At 45.8% G+C, this 24548-nt stretch overlaps 1 protein-coding gene across 2 annotated transcripts in view; it reads right to left on the bottom strand.

Moving 5' to 3' along the window:
• Positions 1-1965: 1965 nt before the first annotated feature.
• The window catches only part of unc5cb (unc-5 netrin receptor Cb), a 147509-nt gene continuing 124926 nt past the window's right edge, over positions 1966-24548 (bottom strand). For both annotated transcript variants that reach the window (XM_053645280.1, XM_053645279.1), the window contains 9 exons: positions 22493-22684; positions 19299-19646; positions 16100-16187; positions 15183-15351; positions 9536-9769; positions 8196-8345; positions 7833-7997; positions 4917-5095; positions 1966-3548 (listed from right to left, as the gene is read on the bottom strand). In XM_053645280.1, the coding sequence (XP_053501255.1) occupies positions 3383-3548; positions 4917-5095; positions 7833-7997; positions 8196-8345; positions 9536-9769; positions 15183-15351; positions 16100-16187; positions 19299-19646; positions 22493-22684 (1691 nt within the window). In that variant the 3' untranslated portion in view covers positions 1966-3382. The remainder of the gene's footprint in view (positions 3549-4916; positions 5096-7832; positions 7998-8195; positions 8346-9535; positions 9770-15182; positions 15352-16099; positions 16188-19298; positions 19647-22492; positions 22685-24548) is intronic.

Raw genomic sequence — 24548 nt, 5'->3', positions numbered from 1 at the left:
CAGCAGCTCTGCCTCGGCTTAAATCACGGCAGAGTCGCCGTGAACACTCCGAAACCGCAGCCTAATAATGAACACTCGAACAGCTTTTCAGTTCACCTCCTGGCTACGTCCGAATTTTCCTGCTACCCAGTGGGGAAAGGTCAAAAACACATACTAAATAAAACAATAAAACCGCACACAGGATTCACGACTGAAATGAACTAGTTGAAAGGTTGCTATAGTTAACACAAGTACCGTGCTGTGTAGAGCTACGGGATATCATCATGATGTACAGCAATCCGCCAGAACATTAAAACCACCTGCCTAATATCGTGTAGGTCCCACTCTCCTAGTCCCACCAAAACAGCTCTGAGCCGTCCAGGCGTGGACTCCGCGAGACCTCTGAAGGGGTGCTGTGGTGTCTAACGCCAAGACGTTAGCAGCAGATCCTTTAAGTCATTTGGCCGACACTTTTATCCAGAGTGACTTAAATTTATCCAATTTTACAACTGAGCAGTTGAGGGTTAAGGGCCTCGATCAAGGGCCCAACAGTGGAAGCTTGGCAGTGCTGGGATTTAAACTTACGACCTTATGATCAATAGTCCAACGTCTTAACCACTGAGAGACCACTGTAAGTCCTGTAAGTTGTGAGGTCGGGCCTCCGTGGATCGGACTTGTTTGTCCAGAACATCCCACAGATAGGCTCGATCAGATCGAGATCTGGGGAATTTAGAGGCCGAGTCAACACCTTGAGCTCTTTGTCATGTTCCTCAAACCGTTCCTGAGCAACATCTGCAGTGTGTCAGGGAGCATTATCCGGCTGAAAGAGGACGCTGATATTAGGAATACCATTACCGTAAAGGGGTGTACTCGGTCTGCAGCGGTGTTTAGGTAGGTGGTACGGATCAAAGTAACATCCACATGAACTCCAGGACACAAGGTTTTCTAGCAGAACATTGCCGAGAGCATCACACTGCATCCACCGGCTCGCCTTCTTCCCACAGTGCATCCTGGAGCCGTCTCTCCCCCATGTAAGCAATGCACACGAAGGCCACCTTCTTTCTTTGCTCCATGGTCCAGTTCTGATGCTCGTGTGCCTAATTGTAGGCGCGTTCGAGTGTACAGCGGTCAGCATGGGCGCTCTGACCGCTCTGCAGATACGCAGCTCCGTACACAAGCTGAGATGCTCTGTGTGTTCTGACTCCTTTCTATCAGGGCCAGAATTAACTTCTCCACCAGTTTGTGCTACAGTAGATCTTCTGTGGGATCGGACCAGACGGATTAGTCTTCGCTCCCTACGCGTATCAATGAGCCTTGGGCGCACGTGACCCTGTCGCCGGTTCACCGGTTCTCCTTCCTTGGACCACTTTTGGTAGATACTAACATCAGCATACCAGGAACACCCCACAACACCTGCCGTTTTGGACATGCTCTGACCCAGACGTCTAGACATCACTATCCGGTCCTTGTCAAAGTCTCTCAGATCCTTACACTCGCCCATTTTTCCTGCTTCCAGCACGTCAACTTCAAGAACTGACTGCTCACTTGCTGCCTCATAAATAAACCCCACGCCTTCACATGAGAGAATCAGTGTTCTTCACTTCAGCTGTCAGTGGTTTTAATGTCATGGCTGATCGGTGTAATACCGATACTGTAATACAACACAATACTGAGATCACAGATAAATAATAATTAAAAACAGAGTGTAGCAGCTGATTTGATGTGAAAATTTTGCACTGATTTTTTTTTTTTCCATTGAGGCAAAAGTCTATTTTATTTTATTTATTATTTATTTCACAGAATTTGTTGCCGTTCCTCCATTTCAGTGTTAAATAACTGAATTTTTAGGGCATTAAGGGCAAAAAGCATTTTAATTTTTTTAATTTATTTTTTTTATACATAATTGTTTTTGATGTAATTTTCTTTGCAAATATCACGATACATTTTTGTGTATCATATAAATGGCTTCAAGTATCATATATGATATGGTATGATATTTTTTGTCATATCGCCCACACCTGGTGTTCTGGACGTAGCCAAGGTGTACAGATTCTGTCTACAATACCATTTCCTATGATAATCTGTAGTTTTGGATGTAGCCAATGGACTGTATTGTTATTATTATTATTATTGTTATTAGTATTGTTATTATTCCTACTATTAAAAAAAAAAATGATTCTGATATGGTTTAGTGCATTAGTATGCGGTTTTGGATAAAACCTGTGACTAAATCCGTAACCGATCAGTGGCTTTTTTTCCTCTCCGTGCCTGTTTTCCTGATTTCCTTTGCCAAGGTTAGATTTCTCCCAGCAGACTAAAGCAGAGAACACGGGCCCAGTAACAGTGGAGAAATGTTTACGAAACCTCCAACAGCGTGACCTTGGTTAAAAAAAAAAAAAAAGTTTAAAAAAATAAAAAAGCAAGCATTTGACTGCTATTTTTCTTTTTTTTTCATGTCTCGATTAAAGTTGCGATTAAATACAGACCACAAATGCAACCGAAAGCAATTAATCCGAAAATAATAACCAGAGAACGATAACACTGTTAAACTTTACATGTACAATGGTCTTGAATGCTTATTTACAAGCTGCATATTTTTGAAAAATTTTGTAGTTGCAGAGAATGCCCACTGGGTGGCACTGTGGAAAAAAAAACAACATACACGGCAGACAATGCAGGATTTGTTTTCTTTTAAAAAAGGTAGAAAAATGATAAGGGAAAAAAAAATACATAATGGGACGCTGCATGAGGGAAAATAGTAATAAATGAGTATAAATAAAGGCAATATTAAATATCATCATCATCATCATCATCAAGGGAATGTTTATATCAACTTGATCAATTTTAATGGGAAAAGCGTTAAGGACTGACACGGGTCGATGGCACTCGAGGGGTTTCTATGCTTTTTATTCCTCTTACCTGGGGCCTTGCCTAAACACACACACACACACACCCCACCCCCAATCACGGTCTATTACAGATTATCCCATATGTCAGAGAAGAAAGTGGACAAGGTCCAATATCTGGACAGCAGAAGTCACGCGTTTCCTAAGAAACTGATTTGACAAATAGTAAAAAAAAAAAAAAAAAAAATGAAACAAAACAGGAACCAAAAAGAAAACGAAAACAGACTGTACCAGGAAGTGTACAGACAGGGCGTTAAGTACAATGTGTCCTGAATTTTCTCCATTCCGGTCCTCTATATAATTTTTTTTGTAGTTGTATACGTCGCCGTGGTAACGAAAGCATTTGAGAGTCTCCGCTCGATTCCCACCAGCGTAGAGCTGCGTGGGGAAAAGCCACCATGCCCCGTGTGTCCCGCTGCAGTGTTCCAGTCCACCGCGCTCCTTCCCCCAGTTATTCACCCATCACTTCTGCAGTCTTCCGATGTGCCTGACGGGCATCAGTGCTCGGTTGCCATGGGTAACATTGCAATGTTCTCATGGCGACCCATCTCCTCCAGCACGGCAGCCAATCGGTTCAGGTTGCCGTCGGGGAAGTGCTGTGCTTCCCAAAGATCCAAAATCACACCGGTTGGACTGGACTTAGTGGCAAAGTAGTTCAGGTACCTGCAGAGAGAGGGGGGAGGGGGAGGAGAGTGGGGGGGAGAGGAGGCGGGAGGGAGGGAGAGAGATAAATACCTAATCTTTCACACTTCTGGTAAATGGCACCTCTGTAATTAAACACAGAGGATGAAATTGTCCTTAAAGAGCCTTAAGGTATCCTAAATGTATCATTAGAAAGTGTTAAAATTAGTGCATGCACTAAAATAAACATTTTCATGTGATATATCTCTCGTTTCTATAGTAACAGCTCATTCACAGGGACTTGTCTGGTGGACAGTCTACATGATCTAAGGATGCTAAGGAACTAATTAAAAACGTGCTGTTATTTAACAATAAAAATCTTTAATCGTTGCTGTGGGGACATTTTCAACAAGGAGAAGTTTCTTTGACCCTTATGGAAGGAGTCTCCAGTGTCGGCACTTTTTTTTTTCCCCTCCCCCGGACAGTTTTTCCCTCGTGGGATGTTCCACCACATTACTCGTGGCTATAAACGGATACAAAGCGTGACGCGCCGGTCCTTAATGAATTGAAAAAATTGGAATTGTTGCCGTCGTTGTACGAGGAATAAAACATGACATGCCGTTATAGCGAAATAAGCCAGCACTTAAAAAAGTGCCCAGTTTCTACAGCGTTGTTCTCTAATTAGCATATTCGACTCGATTGGTCCAAAGCTGAGATGAGTATTTAATGACATCACAAACCAAGCTCACACTGTGTACTCTGTGATGCTCATCGCTAGCATTAAGTCGATGATGAATCACAAAATTTGACTCAGACACCCACAGGCATTCGGGAGAAGATGACCATTTACAGTAAACATGACACTTCTGAGTCGTCGTCTTTATCAATGTATAAGACAACGAGGTCATTTTCTCATCATCCCCGCCTCCATTTTCACAGCAGCGTGGTTTTTCCCCATGGCGAGGGGAGACGATCCAACCCAACAGCAACAAGAGGAAGAGAGAGACGGGAAGCGGACAGAGAAAAATCAAGAAAAGGAGGAGAGGGGGAGGGCCTTCCATGCCTTATGGACACACACAAAACACACGCACACTCTCACACACACCGCTGGCCCGGGCTCCTGCTGCTGCTGAAGATAAGACGGCTCCTGCTGAGATGTGAACTCAATAACTGAAAACACAGTTTGCACTTCTCACACAAGCTGTCAAACGGGGGGGGGAGGGGAGGGGAAGGGGGGGGGCTGTGTGTGTGTGTGTGTGTGTGTGTGTGTGTGAGAGAGAGAGAGAGAGAGGGAGAGAAAGAAGCAGTGCTGCAGGGGAGCACAAGAATTTAGCTGCACTTTTTTGTATGCGCCTTTGCCTTTTCTCACAGCGCACACACACACACACACACACACACACTGCGGCTCACCTGTCCAGGTTGAGTTTGTGTGCTAACATCCTCCAGTCGTTGCCGCGGGTCTGAGGGGCGTCCAGGCTGCTACACAGCTTCTGCCGGATGGATGGAGGGATACGGAAGGCGTTCGGGCCCACCAGCGTGGTGATGTTACTCGCCGGGTCCAGCAGAGACGTATCAATACACTGTGAGTCCTGCAGGGGGCGACAGAGACATGGCACAAGTCAGCAGCTGACACTTCCTGTTTTCATTTTTAATTCATTTGTATAGACCCATTTATACTGTGTGTGTGTGTGTGTGTGTGTGTGTGTGTGTGTGTATGTCCACAAATGAAAACGTTTTAACGCCACTTTAAATGTGATTTAAGTGTTTTATATAAGAATATAAAACAATTCAAAATTACTTTTTTTTTTTATAACAAAAAGTTGTCTGAGTCGTTAACAGCCACAGGTTTTAATCAGCGAGTGTTTTAAAATGAGTGATTTAGTTGCACTTATGGTTGAATTGACATTTTTCCTAGGGTTAGGGTTATTTAAGATTCATGGAAGGAGTCTCCAGTGTCGCCGCTTTGTAACAATTCGAGACTGTTAAAGCTGTCACTTGAAGTTTTCCATCTTCAGCAACAAACATAACTATAAACGGACAAAAAGTATCTATTAATGATTTATAAAGGTCATCGGTGTCGGATTGCTGTACGAGAGGAACGTCAGGACGCACGTTTATTTGTAAATAGTCACCAGTGAAGAGTGACTCCGTTCTGCTTCAGGCTGCATCACGCCACACCTTGTCTTCACAATCTGTCCTGTTTAAATCTGGTTATTTATTTATTTATTTTTAATTATGCCTGAACACTCCAGTTCCGTTAGGCTAATTTAAAGGGGGCGGAGGAGTGTATCTCTAACTAACCGACAAGTAAAACATAACCCCTAATCTGTTAGACAGCTGATAGGAACAGAGGCTCGTACAGTATTTTCAGATATATTTACCGAGCAGAAGTCTTGTGTACTTTGGAATAACCCGTTCGCGGAAGAGATTACGTTTACGAATTAATCGTTTATCCCGGAAGATTCGATTGTTTGTTAAGACGTCACTGCAGCATGGCGTGTTGAGTATTGAGGCTGAGCAGCTGTTTTCGGCAGCGGCAGCCTGCAGGAGTTCCTGTGGGAACCAGGCAGAGAAAGTCATGTGCAATCTCCCAGCTCTCAGGACTTAATGACAATTAGCCGAGTGCCCAGTCACTCATGGAGGCCCTCTCGGGAGGAAGGGGAGAGAGAGAGAGAGAGAGAGAGAGAGAGAGAGAGAGAGAGAGAGAGAGAGAGAGAGAGAGAGAAATCAGATGGCCTGCCATCAAGGGAGACGTGGCGATGGCAAGAACAATCAAACAGTGTGTAATTCGCTTCAGAGTGATGTGCAGGAAGCCGTCCGCACCTTCATCACTCCACTCTGTTGCGCACAGATGTCAGCTGCAGGGACAGGAGGCTGATTAGCCTTCATCTCAGAAAGAGCTTCTCCGAGTTGAGCTGAAAGAATCGATGTGGTGCAAACACGACGCTGAGGCTACTAAAACACCGGCTCTAATTGTGCATCCAAAAATTCTCCCGAACATCTCGCGTCTGTGAGACTCATAAAAGACTGTCAACATCCCAGCGTCCCGCTGCGTGTGCGAGCCGAACATCAGCTCCTTTCTGAAACTCCAAAACGCCGCTCTGATCGTGCTGTCTGTCACGGCAACGCGGCGAGCTAGCTGTAACCTCTCAGCATTCCTCTGGCACTAACAGTCCCTCAAACTCTACCTCACTCGAGAGACGCGCACGGGACTGTTCAGAAGATCCCGCCTACACACGTATTATTTTTGCGTGCACCCGGCAAATTCCCAATTTTGTTGGATCTACGTCCCGAAATATGAATGAACTACATGGTGTCTGTACACAGGGGACTACAGCGTGTTGGCCGGCATACGTCGGTCGTACCTTTCCTAGCGGATGTACGCTTCTCGGTCTGTTCGAGTCTTGTTAACGAGTTTGGTAACGGTGTGTGTGAGGTCTGCTCATCACGTTTCCATGTAAAAGTCCCATCGCGACCTCGCGACGGCTTCCCGACCCAGCCGCCGGAACGATTTCATTCGAAGACGTTCTTAAAAAATCTATAGGATATAAACGAAATACGGAAGATTTTGCAAGACATTTAGCCAAAGTGTTCGTTTCCGCGTACGTACGGAGAATTTTGGGACACCCTGTAGTATCTAAGTTTAAACCATCGTCACCCTGATCAGACGGTTACTACGGATGAAGGAATAAACGGGCGCTAAACGCATGGCATGGCAACTCACGGTCACGTTAATCAACGGTGTTTGTTCCGTCAGCTTCATATCGGTCGGCTGGCCTGCGTGGATCGTAACGGATTTCTCAATAACGTCTCCGGTCACGCTCCCATCGAGAGCGCATTTCCCGCTTCAGTGCGCTGCGGATCCACCGTAGCTCTGACCGATCGCACGCTGAAGATGAACGATGCGGAACACACCAACATGGAGAACCGGATACATGTGTACGGTACGTCGACACAAATATGCTTTGTTCACCGACCCACTGTGTCCTATTACATGTTAAAGCACACTGTAATGGAATTACAGCTGGACCAACTGCCCCACCGCCACCGACTTGCTCGTTAGGGATCAGAACTTCCGTAAAGCCGTCTGGGATGCTGTGGATGGTCCTACGCGGACGTCTCACCTTTGCTTCTCACCTGGACAAGGTAGATTACTTTCCCTCCTAAGACACTCGCTTCTGTAGTAAAAGAGTAACGATTTATAAATCTGGTGTCACCCAGAAGAGGACGGTTCCTCTCAAGGTTCTTTGGGTTGAAAATCTACATCTAGATGCTCTAGACGTGTCGTGCCTCCCGTTAAGCGGACCGAACAGCTGCGTCACTGACCTCCGACAGCGTGGTGTTGAGCTGGAAGATCTGGCCCTCGCCCTCCACCTGGCGCACGCACAGTTTACAGGCCAGCTCCACCGTCGCGGCACTGAAGCGCTCCAGAGTGAAGGTGCACTGCAGGTTCCTCTGAGAACCGCTCCATACCTGCTGAAACGCCAGCTCCTGCAGAGAGTATCAAGACGGTATTTAATCAGGCGTTTTATATTACACTTCTCTGTAGAAATGAAATGAAGGCTCCCGGGCGGCAGCCATGACTCACGCTCACGCTCACGGGTTTCGGTTTGCATATCGGAGCACGTTTCCCGAAAGCGAGAATAAATTCTCCATGTTTGTTATTAATTCCGTTTGCAGATCGAGTACCTGGTACTTGGCCAGCAGTTTGCTCTTCCACTGTGTGTGCGGGACGTCATGCAGCGACAAACGCAGGTTGTGGGTGCTGTCCTTAAAGTTCAGGGTCTTTGGTTCGTCCAGGAGCTTCCCACCCATCTGCTTCTCCATCTGCAGCACCTCCTACAGGTCACACACACACACACACACACACACACACAGAGTTAGCTCTTAATTACAGGTAGCACATTTCAAACAGACTGTCATTGTTTCTGGAGCTCTTTGTGATGCTTTTAAAACCTACACCGTATTCCGTTCCTTTATTTTTAGACTGGGTCGAGCCGAGAGAGCCGAGAGAGCCAAGAGAGCCGAGAGAGACGGGACGGAACGGGACAGAAGAGCGATAAAAGGCGTGAATGAATTTTTTCTTCTGAGCTCTGAGATCTCCGTGTGTGAGAACAGTTGGCTGACGGACTTTCTATTCAAATGAATGCAGCATGAAAGCGAGCCTGTAGCCTCCTACCACTCATCTGTGCTCTCCCACACACACAGCTCACACACACACACAGCTCACACACACACACACACACACAGCTCACACACACCTCACACACAGCTCACACACACACACAGCTCACACACACACACAGCTCACACACACACACACACACACACAGCTCACACACACCTCACACACAGCTCACACACACACACAGCTCACACACACACGTGCAATGTAAGTATACAAGAGTGAGCACAAACACATACATAAACACAAACAAACACGTATACAGCACATGTACACAAACAACTACACACACACACACACACACACACACACAAATACTAAATGTTTGTACATGCATTAATTTGATACATTCCTAAATACACACACACACACACACATTTAAGCTAACACAAAACATATGCATACCTGTTACATAATTTGTATACATGTACACCATCACACACACACACACACACACACGTACAAATTAGCACATACAACACCAAGCAACTAAAATAACTGCACATATGTACACACACACACACACACACACACACACACACACACAAATAAAAACTTTCCTAATAATAGAGTGGGGTGAAGTGTAATTTCAGCAGGAGATGATGATGATGATGATGATGATGATAATAATAATAATAATAATGACGATGGTGGTCGTGTTTATGTTTTATGGAACTATAATTATGATCACAGTGACACACCACTTTCTCTACTCCTAACATTTCTGGTTTATGATAATTTATAATAATAACAGTGTGTGTTTTTGTTATCGTGCTGTTTTATGTGTGTGTGTGTGTGTGTGTGTGTGTGTTGCACAGGTGTGCACGTGGAAGCGCGGACTCACTTTGAGGGCGTCCTGCGTGTCATCCAGGCAGTACACGCGGATGTTGTACTCGAGGGCGGTGCAGGTGACGGGGCCGAACACCGCCAGCTTCAGTCTCTTGGTGGTGGCTGCGCTCACTGACTGACCCACTAAGCAGTACGTCCCCAGCGTCTCGGTCAGGATGTGACACGCCTCCTCGTCCATCTGAATATAGCAGGGTGTGGTGAAGTTCTCCTCCCCCACCACCACCACGTCCTGCGAACACACGGGGAAGACGACGGACACGACGTGACGTCAGAGCGGCACATAACCACGGACTTCTCGCAGGAACAACCGAAAATGCATCCAACAAACCAGCACCACAATACAACGCGACTGCGCAGAGTTATACGCCAGAGACGCTCTCGCTCTCGCTATTAGCGTGAATCTGTAAACACAGGGACACATTAAAGAACTTAAAGTGCTTCGTTACAAGATCCATCTGGGACCGTTCAAGATCACGGAGATTATAAAGTTTATACGATGGATTTTTCCTTCAATGCTAAGAGTTAGCTAGCTGACTAGCATTAACAGCTGGCTAGCAAGCTTAGACAGGGAACTAAACCGCTATTTTGTTCAACTAAAAGTAGCAAGTGTGAAGGTAAGCTAAGCTTAACGCTAACGCCAAGCTTAACGTGCACCGAATGCTTGTTAGGGAAATAAAGTGCGCCACATTTCACGGAAACAAACGTTCGGTTCGTGTTAGCTAGCAAAGAAAAACAATATCATTTAACACGCCGTACACGTGTTCATTCATGCGCCGTTTCAAAATGGAGGGAAATGAAAGAAGCAGCTTTTTACTTGATTGTACTTTTGTTTTGTTCTTGTCCTGCCCCAAAACAAAAAAGGACACCCCCCCCCCGCCCCCATACAATTAGTTTAATATATGCTTGTTTCATGAAATCCAGAGTTGACCTAGAAACTACAAGTCGACAATCCTACAGATGATTCTCCAGTTTTTACTCGGAGACTCTCACTGTTTCCATACAAGATGTGATAAAAATGGGATATGCAGAAATACGTTTTGGGGGGGGGGGGGGGGGGGGTGATTAAAATATTCTTAAATCGCAGTGCCTGCAAAATCCTGCTGCCATTTTCTCCTCTCGCTATTTTTAGCAGTACTTCAGGCACTAATGGCAGTCCGGCGTCTTCTTCCCACCAGCTAGCCAGTGACTGCTGACACGGATCCGAGTCATTCACGACTTCTGTTCGTTAATTTGACTTCCTTCGCAGAGAACGTTTCATTTTGAAACAAAAGCGTCCCGTGCACGTGTGAGCGAATGACATCGAACTGTACGTGACTCGCGGAAAGCGCGGCGCTCCCCGTGGTCAGACTGCACTGATTTATAAAGCAGCTGTAGAGTTCAGACCCCACACAGTTAACCCCCATAATAACGCTCCTCTCAGCGCCTCGCTTCCTGTGCTTTCGTTACGACCGTCTGAGGCGTCGGATCTCGGGCCGAGCCTCTTCTCTCTATTCGTTATCATTCTCGCGCTTCTTCTGCAGGCTTCTCGCTGACATTAATTTCATCCCATTACGAGCGAGAGAGAGAGAAAAGGAATTAAAATACTTTATTGTCGGCTCGGCCATTAAACAGCAGCATTATGACTGGTCATTAGCCTCTGTAACGGGTCCTGGGGGAGCGGCGGATTGCACGGAGTTAGCGAGATAATGAGGAAACAGCACAGGAAAACTGGGCTAATGCCTTCCAGAACTGATTTATTTACCCAAGCTCTTAGTCAATCCATCACAACGCTCGTTTAAAAAAAATAAAAATAAAGAGACAGACAGAGAAAGAGACTTTTTAATCCTTAATTGCTTACTGGAAAACTGATATTAATAAAAAGCTCTGCACAAAAAGATGTTTTCTGTCAAGCGCTCAGCAATGCATCATGGGGGAAAAAGCTCATATGCATTTCTCATACATATACGATGATCATGAGGAGCATATGCGTTTGGACAAGGCGAACCCGGGAAGGCGACGTCTATACAAAACCCACGGCCGTGAACTCCGTCTCACCTCGCCGCCCGCCGCCCGCCGGGTTTCCCTCGCTGCGAGAGCTAATCGATAGCCAGTTCTTTGTTTAAAGGGTTGCAATGCACATTTGGTTTTAGCGCTCGCGCCACAACGTCGACATCCATCAGCGTCGCACCGCAAATGAAACCCCCTCAGCTGGAGTGTCTCTCCGGTGTCAGGGTGAGCCGTTATGCAGAATCAGGCACGTTCTGGAACGGAGGATTTATGGCATTGTGAGAGAAATGGACTTTGTGGAGTGAGTAATCTTCTGCTCAGTGAAGCGAGTGCAACAGCAGTCCCTACAGACCGAGCTCCTCAACCATCTCTCTCTCTCTCGCCATCTGAGCTCTGCCCTTAATCACTCTCTCCCCAGTGACTCCTCCATTCTTCTTCACTCCTCTCCTCTCTCTCATTCCACAGCTTCCTTTCTTGTCCTCCTTTGTCTTCTCCGTCCCTCGGATCCGTCTCTGACCGCCGTTGTTCTACACGGTTTCTTTCTGCGGTGATCTTCATCTGTTCAGCATGATCCCGCGCAGCCCACTGTAGCCTCAGCTTCAGTTCTTGGCTGACGGGAGAGGAACCCGATGTGGTCTTCAGCTCTTGTGGTCCATCCGCCTCAACGTTTGACATTTCGTGCTTTCTGAGATGCTTTTCTGCTCACCGTGGATGGAAAGAGTGCTTATTTGAGTCACCTTAGACTTCCTGTCGAATCAAACCAGCGAGCTCTTCCATCGACGAGGCGTTTCGGCTCACGGGACTGCCACTCGCTGCATGGTGGTTGTTTTTTTTGTTTGTCTTTTTTTTCCTTTTAACCGAAGTTCAGAGCAAAAAATCTTTATGTTCATTCTTATCGTGATAAATAAAATAAAATTCCAACAAACTGATTTCCACACGGTGTGTTCACTGTGAAACAAACATCAGCCCAAAAAATTAGATTTTTGCTTTCATAAAGTATGCAAATGTGTGCATATTTAATTAGACAAAGCCTCATTTGCATAAACAAATTTACCAGCGATGGACTGCGAAAGATTCATCGTGGTATCTATTGTTTATTGTTTTTTAAAAATGACCTTATTCATATCTAGTGTCTTGCCTTCAAAACTAATCTCATATGTTTTGTTTTGTTTTGTTAGTTTGTGTGCGTGTGTGTGTGTGTGTGTGTGTGTGTGTGTGTGTGTGTGTGTATCACATCAAGAAAAATCTTTAACTATGTTGGGAAACTATAAAGTGCATGTGTCTCTCAGCAACAGGGTTCCTGGAACAGTTCCCACATTGTTAAAAAAAAAACACCAAAAAAAAGTTATTTTCCATCAGCGCTTAAACGCATCTTGTCTGAGAAAAACAGCTCCATGCCTTTGTGATTATGTGCTCTTTTTACTTTTTTTTTTCTTCCCCCACTATCCAAGCCTTGCTAGTTTTTTCCCTTTTTTCTTATGACCACCCAAGAGTGTTTTATGTTTGATAAGATGAGACAAGGTCACAGACGGCTGCTAAGCAGCTCAAAAGCGGCATGGCTCTGCAGGGAGACGAACGCGGATGCACATCGAAGCCAGAGCGGGGAATTTGACAGCTGCTTGGAGCGATCTAAAGGAGATGGGCCATGTTTGCACATGATTTGCTCCAGCTCTGAACGTGTGACATGGACGACACTGTCGCACTGGAGGAAAATGAGGCCAAAATGTTCTTTAGTGACCAGTTTTATCTAAGAAGCTTCCAAATGTTCGTTCCGGGCAATCTCAGTTATAAAGCTATAATGATGACATGGCAGTCTAATACAGCGCTGTCCAATCAAATCGTAACGTGTCATTCAAATTCGCAGGTTCATGTATTTCACCCTCTGCTGCATGAATTGTTACATTTGCAGAATTTATTTTTTAACGTGGACGGATCTACTCACTAAAAATACATACAAAAATTAGATCCAAACATATTCTGGGTGAAGTATCTTTAATTCTTATTCTTTATGAACTAAAGCGCATGTAGGCCTGTTTCACATCATGACTGCACACACCACAGTTCCATTATCGCATGTTGTTGCCGTATGGCAACAATTACATTTGACCATTTAACAGAATACTTAAAATATACAAACTCGTTTAAATGACAAAAAAAAAACCCTCAGATAGTGTTTCATTTTCTCCTTTAATGTAGTTTTGCCTAAATATTGGAAATGAATCACATTCTGCGAGCTCTCCGATGACGACCTTCACCAGGTCATGTGATTGCAGAAAAGGAAGTGCAAACAGCACTTCCTGGTCATCAGACGTGGCATTTTTTTTATGACGTCAAAGTTAAAGCCCATCTTTTTCCAGTTACACAGGAAAATAGTCGTTTTGGATTACTGCCTATCAAAACGTTGGAGATAGATTAATTGTTGCCATACGGCAACGACATGCGGTAAAGGGTTAACGTACACGCATGTTCGTATATTTATATGGTTTCTATAGCAACAACTCATCCTCAGACACGTGATACTATGCGGACTGCTATGCAGAACCCAGACCTGAAAATGACCACGTTGGTATTTAACAAAGAAAAATATATTACTTCCTGTAAGATGTTTATTTAACATTTACGGAAGGAGTCTCTCGCGAGCTGCGGTTTCTCAGTAACGCCACAAGCGGAGTGTTCTGTATAATTAACTTTTTAAAAAAGAAATAAATAATAAACAAAGAGAGGCTGCCGAGGGAACGACCGTTTATAGCTGCTATGACGCAAGATGTTCCGCAACAACAACTGGAACTCTGAATTGATTAAAAAGCTCAACGTATCATCCTTTAATAAATAAAAGACATGTAATTGTTGGCAAAAACGTTATGGGTTAAGCGGAATACGACACTTCAGGACGTGCCGACTCTACTCCATCACACCATGCTGTTGTTGATTATTTTCCTGCAACAGCACGTCTCCGGATGTTTAACGCGTGGAACGTTTGCGGTGTGTGTGTGAGTGAGAGAGAGCGAGAGAGAGAGTGTTTCGAGGGAAGCTCTCGCGTAGGCTAATTAGAGTGTGGTGTTGTGTTCACGTGTGATAACAATAAAGGGCAGTAACCGAGTGCTTTGTTCACAGCTATGCCCCTGGCCCCGCGCTCAGATAACTCCAGATAACTTCTCCGGTGTTAATGACGAGGCTGGCGGGTGGCCCGCGCTATCAGCAGCTCACGAGCTTCTGAAAAAAAAAAAATGTAAAAAGCTCATCTCCTCCTCTCTGAAGCCTGGAGTGCGAGGCACAGGGAGGCACATGGAGGCACGGGCACCGGCTGCCTGATAACACACTGTTCTCCATTGCCATCTAATTAACTCTGGGTTCTGTTTACCGAGACTCGCCCAGCGTGGTGCGAACAAACTCCGGCTCTCTCCAAACTCCGACCAGAGCCGCCGTGCTATCTGGCAGCAGCACATGTTCACCCGGCTCGACGGTTTGCAAACACGCACCTGCTCGAGCGCCATACACATCTCTCGCCGAATAAAGATGTAAAAGACTAGTTTTGAAACAGGATACGGTCGTTAAATATTCCACCCCGCGTGTGTGCGTTCCCCGGCGTTAGCGGTTTCATGTCCCCGAGTCAGTAAATGAACCAGGCTTAAATTCCGTGAGTCACCCGTACTCACCTCCCATTGGCCGTGCTGCGACTGGCTCTTCAGCTGAATCAGCCAATCGTCGTTGTCGGCTTCAGCGCAGTGGTGCATGGTGATGATGACCGGCCGGGTGAGGAGCGCTCCGGGAGGTCCACAGCTCACCACTGGGCTTAGAACAGTCTGAGTGTCATCCACTGAAGGTCTACACCCACACACACCCACACACACACACACACACACAGAGGACACACATTACACACTTCCATCATCAAACCAGGCACGATGAAATCCACCTCGGCTGTGACACAAACACCGTTTGGTGTCTCCGTCTGTCTCATTAACTCTAACGTTCGACTTCTGTACCTAATTTTCTGCCGGTTTCACAATCGCACAAATCTCCGGTGGTGACGGTTAGCACAACCTGAATCACAGACGTTCCGTGAGATTTAACGCAACTGTAAATGGATAAAACATATACCGAGTTCCAATCTCCGAAGCGTTTTGTTCTCTTGCGGTTTGTGTGGAAATGAACTTGGACATTTGCAAGCCTAAAATCACTTTTTTTTCCAACTTGAAACTGTGTATATTGGCTCGAGTTTGTCTAACAAACATGGAAACGTGGTTTTTTTTTTCAAGCCATATTTCTATAGCAGAGATTATTTTCAGGTCGTTTCAGGGTCGTGACGAGCCCCAGCGGCCCTGAGAGATGGAGATTCGGCTACTGGAAACACTGACTTGGACTCTCGTTATGTTGTTTGGTCAGGGCCAAGCTGGAGGAGGTATTGGAAAACGAGCGCCGCATGGTGCGCGCGGGTGGGGGGGTGGGGGGTGTGTGCAGATGGGGGGGGGGGGGGTGCAGATGATTTCCCACAATCCTGTCCGGTCGCTCTGATGAATGTTAGAGCCTACAGGAGTGCTTTGCTTGTGGCGTGACTGGGTAGGGACGTTACCTCATTGTCTCCTTCCTGTGCACCGTCACGTACATCTCGTACACTCGTCCCTGAGGGATAGCACCCGCTGGCACCAGCAAACTCACGCCTGTGGGTAGACACACACACACACACACACACACACACAGCAACTGTCATCAAACTGTGACCTCTGCCACACATTGCCCTCTGCCAGGCCTTGTGTCTGCCAGTGCTCACTACGGCGCCAGGCAAAGTGCAAAGAGCAAAGCCCTGTCAATGTCACTTCCACACACACACACACACACACACACACACACAGTCTGGGCTACCCAGCACAGAGCCAGCTTCGTGTGGAAATTCCCCGTTCAGGCTTGGATGCGACACCATTGATTGGGACGATTTTCTCTGGCAAAGTGCTGCCTGCTTCCTTCCCTCACACAGCGTCACACAGAGAGCATTGATTTTGTTTTTCCTGTCCTTCTACTGAACCTTTCATGGTAACACACTCGAAACGACCAGAACGGACCAAGAAAACCAAGAACGTCCCCGATTTTGGCGATTTTAAACAGTTTTTAAATGGTTTTAAATGGACACTCAGCGTTGTGATGAAATGAAAGCTGAATTTGTCCTTTGTTTCAGTGGGTTTCTCCACACACACACACACACACACACACACACACACACACACACACACACTAACACACACACTAACACACACTTTCCAGCTTTATTTATCAGCCAACGCGAAACTGTGAAAAGTCCCACTGAGACCGGACTTCTTACGCTTCTCAGTTCAATCCAGGCCAGGCATGAAATATTCATCCTGCTGAAACGTACAAGGATGCCGTGTGTAAACGAACGGAGGAGCCTTGGAGAAAACCCAAACTTTCTCGAACCTATAAACATTTGCTTGCACACGTGCTTCACGCGGTGCGAACGAGCCACGCATCCTAGTGCTCGAGAGAACCTTGGAAGAGTTGTTCCTGATGTTGTGGAGAACAGCTGGCACATGTGGGTTTAAGCTATGTTACTTATCACGGTAAGGGCATTGTTCCAATCCTGTCTCATAATGAACGGATGGTTATATATAATAACGCGCTCTGCTTGTTGATAAAAGACAAACGTGAAGGCGGCCATGTTTTCCCCCCAACTTTGTAGAGGTCAAAATTGACGTAATTCTGAGCTTCCCGTGGTCAATTGAATGAAGGGAGTGGGGCGGTGCTGGCGGTGGGGGGTGGGGGGGGGTGTTACTATCACATGAGGGCGGATCTATTGCGCACTAATCTCTAATCCCTTTATATCATACAAATGCTGCATTAAGTCACTTTGAGCGCTGTTCTGTCGCTCTCGCGGGAGCTGTAAAAAAATAATAAAATCGGTCTGTATGATATGGAGGATTCGAGCATGACTTTAGCTGGACACACAACAGAGAACTATTGACCTGGAGAGAGTGGGGGACATCAGGCTGAGCGCTGAGATAAGATAATGAGGCGGTGTGTCTATCAGGCCATGTCCAGCAGAGCGCAGAAGACGAGAAGCGCTACAATCTCTCATATCGCAGATACGCGCGGAATTACGCTGCATTCCATTCACCTCGGGAAGGCCGAGCTTAGAATTACGTCATTTTTCGACCGCTACAACCTGGGGGGGGGGGAATAAACCATACACAATATGTTGAATGATCTAAAGCAAATACTTTTATAGACAGCGTGTTGATTTGATGTCACTTGCTGAACCCGGGGTTGAGGAGACAAGTCCCAAGTTCCAGTGTAGGAATTCTGAGTTGAGGGGGCGTTTACTTTGGGGCAGTGGTGGCTTAGCGGTTAAGGCTCTGGGTTACTGATGGGAAGGGCGGGGGTTCAAGCCCCAGCACTGCCAAGCTGCTACTGTTGGGCCCTTGAGCAAGGCCCTTAACCCTCTGTGCTCCAGGGGGCGCTGTATCATGGCCGACCCTGCACTCTGACCCCAACTTCCTGACGTGCTAGAAAATGTAAAAACGTTCGGATTTACATCTAAGCTGACGCTTTAATACAAACTTCTGATCTTCAAATTCCGTCCTCGGCGAAGAGTTACTGCGATTTTATACGGATTACGTCCGCGTGAAACTTTGTAACGTCGTTTTATATTAACGACTTGAAAGCTAGGAAAAAATCCATAAATGAAGATGAATACGACTAGGCATTGGATTAAGAAGAAAGTAATGGCACCGTGTAAATGGAGGACACGTTAGCGTGGGTCTACAGTAGCAGACTCGCTGCAGTGGCTGAGCTATATTCATTGGAAGATTAAATTATTTTGTCATTTCGTGGGCGTCACTAAATCTAAATTAGACTCTGCATTTACAGCCGAACGGCATTTCTCAACGTCTGAAGATTTTTGTAAATCTGGCACGAATGTCAGGTTCGGTTTGGCCCGTGAAAACATAAAAAGATGAACGATGAACGGGTTACGATGAACTGGCACGTCCTTTTCAAAAATAATGCAGCGACAGAGTTAGCTGGCTCCTCACCCTGCGGAAGGCTTACAGTGATCCCTGGCACCCTTCCACCCCTCGTCTTGTATTTGACTGGTGTAAGCCTTGATAAATAGCACCTCAGGCGGAGTGTGTGTACACACAGCAGCTCATTTCTCTCTCCACATGCCTATATGAGTGTCAGAACGGGACTCGTGCCCTAAATCGATCAGCTCTCTTTAAAGCAGACACGGCGGCGTGAAGTTCACAATCTCCTGACGTCCTGGAGACTCTTTGTGGACTCTGGCAATGTTTCATTAAGCTGCCGGTGTTTATAGGCCTGGCTGTAAGTGGTACAGCGCCTCTCCGTCAGCAGCACCCGGCGCGGCCTGCTCTTCATTAAGCAGTTTAACATCAATCAGCGGCTGGCAGCACCGGGGTTACCACCATGTGCTGACACTCGCATATATACACTACATGCTACTGGATCACTTCAAGATGTGCGCCAGAAGCAGAAGTTGCCCTCGTAACCAACTTTAAACAAAAACATTCACACCAAGAGGTGGAAATGCAGGACACATTTATGAAACCGTGAAATTCAGTATTTTTCAGTATGTCACAGTATGGCAAATAATACTGAAGTGTTTTCAGGACCATGCTGTTACAGGGAATTAATCATCATCAAGGTGAAAACCGCATCTCCGGCCATGTTTTATTCCTTACCTAAGAATTTCACACTTTTTATGTGACGTTATTTATACCAGCAATATCACGACGCTCACACACCTGAGTTGGGCACGATGAGGTGTCCTCCGAGGGAGTTGAAGGAGCCGAAGGCGGTGCAGGACGGGTCTCGGGACCGCACCAGGCTCTGAGTGCGTCGTCCCATGGTCTCGCTGTCGATGAGTGAGTGCGCCAGCTTGGGAGAGAGTTTGGACGAGAAGTCGGAAAGCTCGTCCTGCGGCGTCACCGTGCCGGACGAGTTGTACACTTTGATCTTCAGGTTGGGCAGGGGGTCGAGCAGAGGGGAGTTAGTCATGGGGATTTTGTCGGCCACGTCGTGGAGGGCGTAGACGGGACCGCGGTACATGGCCGCCGCCGAGGTCAGGTCAGGGGGCGCGGTCAGGAGATCGGCTAAAAGGGAAGAGAGCAGACAAGATGTAAGCTGACGCTACAGTCGAATTCGGCTTCCGACAGGCCACGGTGTAACTATCACATCTTTGGACTCTTCTGTACAGTACGTAACAAATCGCTTCATCATTGATTGTTGGAATCATTTAATCTGATGGATACTATCAAGTACATGCAAATCTGAAAAGCTTAAATGACAGAAATCGTATATACAACAGCCCTGTTGAATTCTTGATTCTGATTGGTCAGAAGTTGTTGATTAGTTTTCTACAACAGCAGCTCTGGCAAAAAATGTCAGCTGTCACTCAAATGCATGATCGCTTAACAGATTTCGGGAACTTTCAGGTGTGGCTGCTGCTTGGTTGGGATGAAAACCTGCACCCACACCGGGCCCTTTCCGGATAAGACTGGACACCCCTGGTCTAGTCAGTGGTGGTTTCTGAGGCAGAGGGGGGTGAATACACTGGGAATATCAGTTGTGTTTTGTCGGTGTATCTGACAAAATGGAAACCGAGTGCAGCGTAAAGTTGGGAAAAAAATGACTTTCTACTTTCAGAAGAATTTTAAGAAGGTACTACGGACCGTTCTGCCGAGCTTCTCCCCGTACACCGCACCGCATTCCACGGACACGCAAAATCACTGCTTTGGGTCTCTTCCTCACTCCTCTGAAGCAGGTGAAGCTCCTGTGCGGGTTCTTTAAAGCTCGGGGTCGGAGTTTTCGGTGCCGTGCTCCGGGCAGCAGATGGCATCCTTATTAACGAGTTAATCCCTTCGCAGGTACACAGATGAATACGCGTGGGCGTGCTGAGTGGGAGTGGTGGCCATGCTGAGCGCTCTTCCTCCTCACAGCCCTCTCCTCACACATACACACACACACACACGTGCTTCATTCCTGTGCTTGTGCCTCCATGACAACGATTACAGCAACCTGATGGGTGCTACGCTAAGTGTTAAGTGCTAGTCGGAGGTCTTGTGGAGAACACGCTAACACCCTGCACGTTTTTTTCACATTTTTCCTCTCACGGACGGCGTCTTGTTCACCAGGTCGTTTCCGACACTAAATCAGCTCCGCTAAGTTCGCTAACTACCATCTATTATTTTTTTCGCGATTCTTCTCAGATACCGCGTATTGATTTGACACGCCGACGGAGGCAGAAAGCATGTCAAGAGAATGCCGAGCCCTCGTATTTAGCTCGGCCTGCCTGCGTTCCTCGATGTTTACCTCGCTTCCATGACACCTTTCAGTCGGCCCGGCGTGGATGATATCTAATTATCATTGAACGTGCCGTGCAAGCGGAGCTAATTATGGCTTCGTGATAACTTGCAGATTGCCTTCACATCAAAGTGACAAGCATTCTAATGGTGTCTTGGCAGAAACATCACCTACATGCCTTTTTCCTCCACCCGTTTCCATTCTCTCTTTTATGCTCTCCCGTCAGTGTGGAAGGGGAAAAACAGTCACGCCTGAATTATGAATGTGTCATCACGGCTCCCGGTGAGGCTTCTGGCACATATCAATTCTCAATCTTCCACTGTCACCTCTGTTACACCGCCTGCATTCATCAGACTATAGGTTCCTTTTTTTCTGCATTAGGGTGGCATTGAGAAAATGTCAAAATGTTTGAGAATGGACAGCGCTGAAACTTTATTGTCAAAATCTACAGACTTTCAGCTGTTTTTGCGATGAACAAACGAAAGCAGTTGAAATAGTTCGACACGACGAACGATTCAAGCGGTTTCCCCAAATTCAACTGAAGATGCAACTTATAATGACTTCTTCAGTCTCAAAATTATTCACCCCCCTGAATAGAATCCCTCACAACAGAAGAAGTAGGCAAAACGGGTGTCGTCTCAAGCAGACCTGATACTAAACTAAATCAAGGGCTTCATTAGTTGCACCAGGTGTGCTTGAGCTGGAACGCATGAAAAACATGAACATACACCTCTACTGACCCAAAAGCACGAGAAAATTCGACTCAGAATCATGTAAATAATCCACAGAAGTTTTGGGATTCCGTTCTGTGGAGCGATGAAACAAAACTGGAACTTTTCAGCACGATGGATTAGCGATACGTCTGGAGGAAGAAGAATGAAGAAAGAACACTCTGTCCACAGTCGAGCATGGTGGAGGCTCGGTGATGCTCTGCGGCTGCTTTGCATCCTCTGGCACTGGAAACCTGCAGCGTGTGGAAGGCGAGATGGATTCATTGAAGTATCAGGAAATCCTTGGAGAAAGCATCAAGCCGTCTGTGAGGAAGCTGAAGCTCGGGCGTCATCGGATCTTCCAACAGGACAATGATCCCAAGCGTACCTCAAATTCCACCAAGGCTTGGTTGCAGAAGACGTCCTGGAATATTCTACAGGGCCATCACTGTCACCTGACTTGAACCCCATAGAAAATCTCTGGTGGGATTTGAAGAAGGCGGATGCAGCACGCAAACCCAAGAATATTACTGAACTGGAGGACACTGCTCATGAGGAACGGGAGAAGATTCCTCAGGAACGCTGGAGAAGCTCTGCATCTCGTCACAACAGCAAAAGGAGCTCCAGTAAAAAAGAAGTATTAAAGATGCTTGCTATGAAGGGGGGTGAATAATTTTAAAACTGGAGAAGTCATTATAAGCTGCATTTTCAGTTGAATTTAGTGAAACCACTTGTGTTGAACTATTTCGATCGCTTTTGTTTGACTTGTTCATCAAAAACAGCTGAGAGTCTGTACATTTTGACATGAAACCTGACTTGCAACAGGAGGTTGAATCATTTTGATTGCACCTGTATAAAATACTATAATATAATATGATATAATATGAATTGACCAAATTGACACTCAATCTTCTCATCTGTCTCACCCGTGCGAGCGGTCTTGATGCTGACTGGCTGGAAGCCGCCGTTGAGAGCCGAGGAATCGATGATGTCCGAGTCGAAGTCGCGATGGTTCTTGCGGTAAACGAAGAGGGCCACGATGACGGAGATGACCAAGCACATGATCACGGCGATGACAATGCCCACGTAGAGAGCCACGTCGTCTGTGCTCGGGGCGGCTGTGAGTGGAAAAAAAGACAACAGAAGACAGAAAGAAAAAGAAGAAGATAAGTCCCAAAGGCTTTGAACTAAAAGGGGCTGTGGACATCAAAAATGAATCATCGCTGATTGATAGCACTTTCATTAAAACTGTGTCAAATTAAGAAGGAGATGCTGTCTGGGTGCCAATATCCTGTTCACAGAGAGTTCGGGATATTAATAAATGCAGGACTTCATTACTTTCTACTGAGTGAACGGCACTTTCCTGACTGGAATTCAAAGGAACTCATTTAAGATCTGTGAATGAGGTGTTGTGTATACAGCAGGTGGAAAGGATTGAGAAATGAAAACCTAGATGGCTTCTGTCGGTCATATATATTTGGCCATATAAAAGAGTCAGCTCTCAGAGTCTATTGCGCATGCATACGATTCATACGAGGTCAGTTTTCAAGGTGCAGCTCGCAATTTTTTAAAAAGTGTTTCCAGGACTGTAAGAATCACATCAATTCACATAGACCATAATACAAATGAGATCTGTAGCATTGACGTGCAAAAGATCCGACTAGTTTCTCCATTATTATCTTCTCTTTAGGTTGTTTGATTATTTCATTTCTGGCCCTGAAATAATCTCCAGCCTGAGCCGATCTGTCCAGCCTGCTTTCCCTCAACTGTTCACACGGTATGTATTTTCCCCAACGTGTTTACGATGCGAATTCAATTCACCTTTTAAACAGCACGGCACTTTAACGATTACAACCCGCCCCTTTAAAGGGTAAACAAAAGGCGGACTGAATACCGCACAGCACGTTAAGGCGAAAGGTTCTGAGTGCGCATCAGGACACAGTAAGAAACACTACGTAAGGAATTAAAAACACAGGATGGTTCTTGTGGTGAATGAAAAAGTGGCACGATGATGGAGATGACTAAGCGTGTCATGTTTGGGGAAAAAAAAAAAAATATATATATATATATATATATATATATATATATATATATATATATATATATATATATATATAAAACCAAGAATAAGTCCCAAAGTTCTTTCATTTCTTATACCACGGTGAGTTTTAATTTACTAACAAACGACATTAATGTTGTGGAATGTCGGTCAGACAAGTTCGGTCCTGTTATCGCTTACATTATGGCAGCTACTGTATAAACCGTCCTCTGTCCATTTTTTTCTTTCTCTTAAACTTAAGACAGAAACAAACAAACACCCCCCCCCCCCCAAACGCACAAATTCCTCTGGCCTGAAGACTTTCATGTAGTTGACAACCTACCGACTGTTACAAAGCACTGACACTGGAGACTCCTTCCGTAATGTCAAATAAACCTCGTATAACCAAAGAGATTTGAGGATTCAATTGCACTGAGGTATAACTAATAATAAACTTTTATTCCCGTTTGATTTGACAGCAATTTTTAGTGATAAATGTGAAATGTGGCAACGCTGGATGATGTTTGAGTTGTGTAAAAGACATATATATATATATATATATTACCCGTACGCATAATATCTAGGCTCTGAATACAAAAAGAATGAACTGGAAGCCTCATACAGTGCCTCGAGGAAGACCCACAAACTCACTCCCTCATTTTGACTTGGCTCATAAAATCTAGAAATAGCCCTCTGTTTCATATTCCACTCCTCTCTCTCTTTTTTTCCTCTCTCTATTGTTTCTTTCCAGCTGCAAAAATCTATTACTGATTATACGGGACCGCGGGCTGCAGCTATACCTCTACTGACAAGCCGTCATTAGGGCTGACGTTGGGCGCACATCTGCATTGAGAAGGCACTTTTGTCCTCGTGATAATTGTGATGAATGTGATTCGGCGTCAAAGCCACCTGTCAAGTGAGGGAAACGAGTCCACTTTTAAAAA

This window comes from Ictalurus furcatus, chromosome 16, assembly GCF_023375685.1.
Source record: "Ictalurus furcatus strain D&B chromosome 16, Billie_1.0, whole genome shotgun sequence".
NCBI lineage: Eukaryota > Metazoa > Chordata > Actinopteri > Siluriformes > Ictaluridae > Ictalurus > Ictalurus furcatus.
This window is presented reverse-complemented; position numbering and strand designations above follow the sequence as displayed.